The sequence below is a fragment of the Alosa pseudoharengus genome, unplaced genomic scaffold (genome assembly GCF_046254945.1).
Source record: "Alosa pseudoharengus isolate Yale_2024_CS ecotype anadromous, Long Island Sound unplaced genomic scaffold, YU_APseudo_1.1 YU_APseudo_1.1_scf_22, whole genome shotgun sequence".
NCBI classification, from domain to species: Eukaryota; Metazoa; Chordata; class Actinopteri; order Clupeiformes; family Clupeidae; genus Alosa; species Alosa pseudoharengus.
In genome coordinates, this window is record NW_027468680.1 from 14,424,980 (window position 1) to 14,432,479 (window position 7,500).

At 45.1% G+C, this 7,500-nt stretch overlaps 1 protein-coding gene across 7 annotated transcripts in view; it reads right to left on the bottom strand.

Moving 5' to 3' along the window:
- map4k5 (mitogen-activated protein kinase kinase kinase kinase 5) overlaps positions 1 to 7,500 on the bottom strand; it is a 55,458-nt gene that overhangs the window by 5,263 nt on the left and 42,695 nt on the right. For all 7 annotated transcript variants that reach the window (XM_076300672.1, XM_076300671.1, XM_076300669.1 and 4 more), the window contains 8 exons: positions 7,282 to 7,342; positions 4,415 to 4,535; positions 4,211 to 4,269; positions 3,893 to 3,996; positions 3,243 to 3,420; positions 2,905 to 2,973; positions 2,696 to 2,788; positions 2,468 to 2,538 (listed from right to left, as the gene is read on the bottom strand). In XM_076300672.1, the coding sequence (XP_076156787.1) occupies positions 2,468 to 2,538; positions 2,696 to 2,788; positions 2,905 to 2,973; positions 3,243 to 3,420; positions 3,893 to 3,996; positions 4,211 to 4,269; positions 4,415 to 4,535; positions 7,282 to 7,342 (756 nt within the window). The remainder of the gene's footprint in view (positions 1 to 2,467; positions 2,539 to 2,695; positions 2,789 to 2,904; positions 2,974 to 3,242; positions 3,421 to 3,892; positions 3,997 to 4,210; positions 4,270 to 4,414; positions 4,536 to 7,281; positions 7,343 to 7,500) is intronic.

Below are 7,500 nucleotides of genomic sequence, written 5' to 3' on the forward strand. Positions count from 1 at the left end.
TCATGGCTGACGTAGGCCGTATAGGACGTATCTTCTTGAGCGGTCACGGATTGAGACACAGAAAGTTCTCAAGAACACTATTAGGTCTTTAAACATTTACCTAATATTTGTAGTTGCAAGGAAAAGCAAAGGTGACAGTCCCCCCCCCCTCCTATTTTTTTTCTCATCGGATCTGCATCGATCTCAAATATGACATTTCTAAAATCAAATTGACGGAAATCCGTCCTATGACGGAGAACTTTAATCCTTGTAAATATACTGTAGCGGGCGAAGGTAATTATGGCCAGACAATGATAACTTGCTAACATGCTTTTTTAGATTATATGGGGGAGGGGGGGGGGGAGAAAAACCCAGTGTGGTAAAGCAGAGACCAACAAGTCAAACACTGAGGTCAAACACTGCTCAAGTGTGTTTAGAGTGTGGCCCTGAAGGTGAGTCCTGATGACTGACCTTTAGGAGGCCTCAGAGATGCTGTGAATAGGGCTCTGCATGCTGTACGGGAAAGGGCTCTGTCTGATCCCATCAATAACAGGGCAAACACAGCTGACTGCTTTGTAAGGAGTGGGGGTCTAAGGGTCTGCAGCTCGCACACATTTACACACACACACACACACAATATAAACACACATTTACTCACACTTGCACGAGTGCACTACATACACACACACAAAGATGGGTGTTACTAAGTGAAGCAAGGTGACAAAGCCACAGTGACACCTGTGAGATGAGCGAGCATGCATACACACACACACACACACACACACACACAAACACACCTGGCATGAAAACGGCTTAACTCGAGAGATCTGATATCTCCTCTCGCCTAGATGACTACGCTACAAGACCTGAGGTGCCCGCAGACACCCCACTACACACACACACACACACACACACACACACACACACACATCAAAAGGCGTCCCCCTCCAGTAGTCCTGTGAGGGAGAGACTGAAGGCTTCATACTCGGGGCTGAATAATTCACTCTGTTCACCCAGTGCAGCTGCCACACTGGTCTGATTCGGCATGAATTTTACATAGCCTGACATTTTAACATCATTCACATCTCTCACACACACCCCTTGCAAATTATCAGAGCAGGGAAACACACACAGACAAACACAAACTTCAGAACTTGTACTGTATAAGATTTAGCCTCTGACATTAACTTTTGTATCACCTACACACACACACACACACACACACACACACACACACACACACACACACACACACACACACACACACACGCTGCAAGAAATACATAATGACACTTCCAGTATCGAGGTCACCAACATTTACACACACATATGCATGCGCATGGTTACATACAGCCTCTCAACCACACACTATACCACACCCAATGAACACTAGTGTCTCCTACCCACATCTCTCACACTCACACACACACGCGCACACACACACAGACACACACAAAGAGAGACAGTGGCTTTGTCTCTCAAGGATAGAGATGAAAATGCCATGGCGCCTGTATGGATATTGACAATGACCACATCCACCCACAGCAGCACAAAGGGGGGGGGGTAGCGGGGGGCATTGAGCAGGGCTGTGATGGAACAGACGGGCCCTATCGCCTTTCATACACACCACACCTCACCTCACCCCGACCCCCGACCTTTCATTGTGCGCGCCAGCGCCCCGTGATCAGGTTAACACCATGTAAAAGAGCAAGCCTTCATGCCTCACACACACGTGCACAAAGGACTCGTGATATGTGTACCGTGTGTGCATGAGTGCCTGTATGTCTCTGTGTGTGTCTGTGTGTGTGTATATATGAGGTTCAGCAAGTTCAAAAACATACAAGTACTTACACACGGAAGTGCGTGAGTGTGTGTGTATACATGCTCACTAATGCACAAAATATGCATGTGTTTATTTGCTTATGCACCAACATGTGAACATGTGTGCAATGGATGCCAGCTTCCATGTACATATGTACATTTCCCCTGATTAATGAATGGTTTTATACAATATTGTGTGTTTGTGTGTGTGTACGATCGCCTGCCCAACAGGTGAGGGTGTTCATGCAGTTAAATTGACCCACAGCTGACACACAACACACACACACACACACTTCCACCGGTACACAGGGTGCGCGCAGGTTAGCCAGCGGCCTGTGGAAACTCTGACTGCTGCTCCCCGGGCATTAGCTCACGTATCCATGTGGGGAGAGGAAGGTGCCAAAGCATCAGTTCATGACTTGTGGCGTATGAAAGAGGAGAGCCTCCACTTTGTTGTTTACTCTGGAGTGTTTAGGGTTGATTGGGGGGGTTAATTAGATGCATCTCATCATATAATGCCCCAGGCTGTCTTGCCTCCTCTTCTGACAAAAGGTCATGACCTTGTGTGTATAATATGTGAATGAACATATGCTTATGTGTGAGTGTGTGTGTACACACCATGCACGTGCATATGGTGTGTGTGTGTGTGTGTGTGTGTGGTGTTTACCTCATTAGATTTAAAGCTCTTCCCCTGCATTCCATGTTTCCAGAAGGCCAGGACACTGTCCTGAAGGCACACTGCATAAAACACACACATACACACCCAAAGTCATGACGACAGCCCTCACATAAAACATCCCAATTCACTCACCAACTGCATAGCCATACAGAGAAACAACCCATTTGTATTCAAGATAAAGACTTTCACACACCACACATACATACAAACACTCACCCACGGAGCCGATGCAGAATTCAAAGCTGAGTTCTGATGCAAGCTTCTTGTTGGACTTGAGTTTGCCCTGCAGATTCACTATCTTCAGATTCTCTGCAGACGAGGAGGAGGAGATGGAGAAGAGATATAAGGGTGGTGTGAGATCTATAAGACATGGTAGGGTTCAATACTTGGGCCTGGCCTACATGTCATACAGGCGTCATACTTACTGTCGAGACACACAAGCACAGTGTCCCTCTCCAGCTGAGTGACATGAATAGCATCCACCTGATGGCCACCTGTACACACACACACACCAAAGTCATCACATCACAGAGATCATTTGATCATGTCAAGTGAGAGTGTGTGTGTTGCCATACTGTGTGTTTGTGAGAACCCATCTCACAAACACACACAGACTATACAATATTACTGGGATTATTTCATCGTTTCAAGTGAGTGAGAGGTGAATGAATGTCCTGATGAAAATGTAATGTGTGTGTGAGTGTGTGTGTGTGTGCGCGTGTGCGCATGTGCCTGCGTACATGCATGTGTATCTGAGTCTGACCTGAGCCCATCTCAGTGAACCAGGAGGAGCAGGAATTGAGGTTGATGGTCTCGAAGCGCACCACTTGGCCGGGCTCGCTGCCCTGGCTGATGGCCACGCACACCATGGGGTACTCCTGCTCGGGCACCACCAGCATCTCAAACACCTTCAGCGGGCTCGGCAGCGGGAAGTCAAAGTGCTGCAGGGGGCGAGAAAGGGGATCAATGGCCACACTGGAGCAGGAAAGGCTGAGGAGATGATGGGGTTTGCTGAGTGGTCGGGTCTCTCTCTGTGTGTGTGTGTGTGTGTGTGTGTGTGTGTGTGTGTGTGTATGTGTGTGTGTGTGTGTGTGTGTGTGTGTGTGTGTGTTTTTACTCTTGTTTATGGCATTTGGCAGACACCTACCCAAATCCCCTTACAAAATTATATAAAAGATTTCTAAAATACATCATTGTGGTTTTGCATCTCTTTGAATGTAAGTGTCTCTGTGTGTGTGTGTGTGTGTGTGTGTGTGTGTGTGTGTATGTGTGTATATGTGTATATATGTGTGTGTATGTGTGTATATGTGTATATATGTGTGTGTGTGTGTGTATATGTGTGTGTGCGCGCGCGCGAACGCCCACGTGCATGCAGCTGTGTTTGTATGACTGCGTTTGAATGTCACCACTCACCTTGATAAGCATGAACTTCTGCATAGGCTCGTACCACTGAAGCAGCACAATCCCAGACTGCAGCGCTCCACACAGATACTTATGCCCTGTGTACGGGTTCCTCACTGGGGGGGGGGACAGAGGGACGGAAGACGGAAGACAGAACATGAGAAAATAGAGCACAAATATAAATATAAATATAAATAGAGAACACTTCACATATTAGACATTTAATTTCAACATGCCAACGTCACCCTCTTCTGCTCGTATGGTTGGGTCAAGGTAATGGTCAAACAAGAGGTAAACAGAAATGACATGAACACAAATTTCTGCGCTCACCGATGCAGCACTTGTGGCAACCTTTGGTGTCGGGGATCTTAGTTGTGAGGGCAAACCGTCTGTGGACACACAACAGAGGTCAAAAGGTCAGTGTAAGGGTAAAGGCCACTGTAATACCAATCCGACCCAAACGTTGAGAAGGTTACTTATCTCCAACACAATCACTCTCATGACACCACACACACACTACACACACACACACACCTGGGTAGGATTCTGTCAGGAAAGCGATGCGTCTGGAACTGAGCAGCCAGGCTTCCTGGCTTCCGCAGCTGCTCAAACAGACCAATCAAATTGTGGGAGTAGAGCTGGAAGGATGTCTTCCCTGAGATGAGAGGGCGAGAGAACGGCATGAGTATGGAGGTGACATGGTCAGACAGCTCCACACCAACAAATAAGGACTAGAAGGTTAGAAGATTAAACTAGTGAAATGTGGTGATTAGGGTGTTCGTTACGATTAAAATGGGAATGTTGGGGCAAATAGACCCACACCCCACCATCCAGAGCAGCACATCTGGGATGCGTTTAAGCTTGATCCTTAAGACCAATCCCTAAAAGATGTTTAGCGTAGTAGTTGTGTGTACATCCCACCTTTCTTTAGGCCAGTTGCAGGACAAAGGTATTGGAGCGTAAAACAGAAGAGAGAATGTCTGTACACCGGAGTTTAGCACCCAGCTTTTAATTAGAAACCGACAACGTTTTGGCAGATGAACCTAAGCTAAAGCAGCTAAACTCTGGTGTGCGGACATTCTCTCTTCTGTTTTACAATCCCTAAAAGATGTAATTACAGGCCCAACTGTTTCTATACAGACCCAATTGATGCTCACCTCACATGCATTACCATCAGGAGCATTTTTAGATGGCTACCGACGCTAGGACAGCATGTGGCCTTAAGCTTGTGGTGAATAACCATCAACAGCAGCTGCTGCTTCTTCTAGATTGTTCTTTTACGATTAGCAGTGTGTGTGGTGAGATTACAGGGATGGAAAGACACAGGGATGCGCAAAAGGGGAGAGAGCACAACGCTAAGCAACACCAGTAGCACACAGAACATTCCCTACAGACCCCACGTTTAGCAGTGTGACTTTACCTTCTGATGACGACAGACAAGAAGCCAGCAAGATGAATATGGAAGATGGAGAAGAGAAGGGGGCAGAGAGGAGAAAGAGAGAGAGAGAGAAAACAAAAAAGGACATTAGAGTGCAAGATGTAGCAGCACGTAATGCAAAAAACAAAAAAAGCTGAATTTCCCAGCAGTGTAATAGCAAGTACCACAAGCACATATCAGAGCAGGGTTGGAGTACCCCTGGTGGACATTTAGATAATTACACTCTCTGGTTAACATGACTGTACAAAGACTGGGAAAGTTTAATACATTATGGTGACTATTTACAGATAAAACACACATGGATAACATGTTCTTTTGATGTTTTCTGAACACTGTGACACAGTAGCACAAAACAGCGTATGACCTCTCAAACTGGGCTGGACTTATAATCAGTCATCATTAAGCGGTCACTAAACAGGCAAGCGTTTTATAACTCAATTGGGCAGTGAGCAATAGAAATGCCAATTTTCATCACCATCAGTTTTGAGTGTATTGTCAGATTGGTCCTATTTTTGACAGACCTTAAATTCAATGATTTCACCCTATAAGAATTTACACGTCGTCATTTAGCACTTGCCCACCACTATCTGTAAACATGCCATTTGAATGAAAGCTTGGTGCAGTTCTCAGCATACAATCAACCATTAGCATTGGGTGCTCCTAAACACTGGGAGCATACATCTTCCTCATACACTTTCTACACTGAAGCGCGCACACACACATCTACAATTTCACACACGATGCACACACACACATCTACAATTTCACACAGCATTTTCACACTCATATCTAAGTGAATGTTGTGGATATATTTATTGGTAGAGACTAGAGAATCACTTCAAAGTTTGGACACACCTAAGTGCATGCATCTGTGGATGTGTACACACTTATCAATATCTCGAAGGGCAGCAGTGTGGTGTTTATGTAAACTGTGTCTTGGGTGTCATCAAGATCTGACTCACCTCACAACAGTAACCATACGTGATCAATGAACAGGGCCGTAAAGCCACAGACGGCTAATGGTTTTCACACATGCTTATAGCTTGCAGATAGCAGTACACACAAAGAAAATGCAGAGACACCATTCGTTCGGTGAGCAACATGTGTTCGGTGAGCAACATGTGTTGCTCAGGAGAAGCTGATAACACAGAATGTGCCATAAAAACGCATATCAGGGCCTGCATGCCTGTCCGCCCCTGTCTCCATGCATCTGGCTTCCGTTCAACATTATCACTGAGTGTGTGTACATTGGGTTTTTTAAGGACACAAGATATTAATATTATTTTTTTTCAGAATGACTGCCAATACTACTCATATTTGTGTACTTAATGATCCGAAGTAATGACATAAGTACTTAAGAAGGAGGCATTTCAACCATAAAAATAACACGTAAGAGTTAAAGGTTTGATTTTCATCAGATGTGCAAGATAAGGCATGTCTGGTAGGGCAATAAAATCCTGCTAACCAGCTGTTTCCAGTAGGCAAATATGATAAGGTAGCATAAAATAACATAACTCCTGACTGCAACCATGTGTTTAAAGTAATGATGTGTGTGGTAGCAGAATATTTGTATAACGAGAACGAGTATATGAGTATCATATAGGCCAGATTCCCAAAACGGACATCTGTATTAATGCAACCCCAGTGTTTCTTATTTCCTTTAATATAATAATAATAATAAGCTTTATTTGTATAGCACCTTTCATACACAGAATGCAGCTCAAAGTGCTTTACATTTGAAGCATGTAACACAATAATAGTCAGTCAGTCATTATCAATCACTTGACTGACTGACCTCTGACTGACCTCTTGTTGACCTGGCACAAATGTTCATATATTTTTGAGGCGCATGCTTCCATCATGCAAGACCTCGTTTCTCTACAAAGCGTGTACGCTGTTGTGTCTTTATGTTATGCACTGTTATGTCTGCCTGCTTTTGTGTCCATTACTTTTGTCTACTCACCGGACAGGGACATCAGGTTGTTGTTGATGATGTAGAGCCAGGTGCACCTCCTGGGGAAGAGCTGAAACAGCAAACACACAGGAAAGAGTTAAACTCATGCAGACACACACACACACACACAGACACACACACACACACACACACACACACACATTTCAGCTGGACTCGCATGCACTGCGCCTGAACACTCAGAATGAAATCTGTAGTATACAGGGAAAG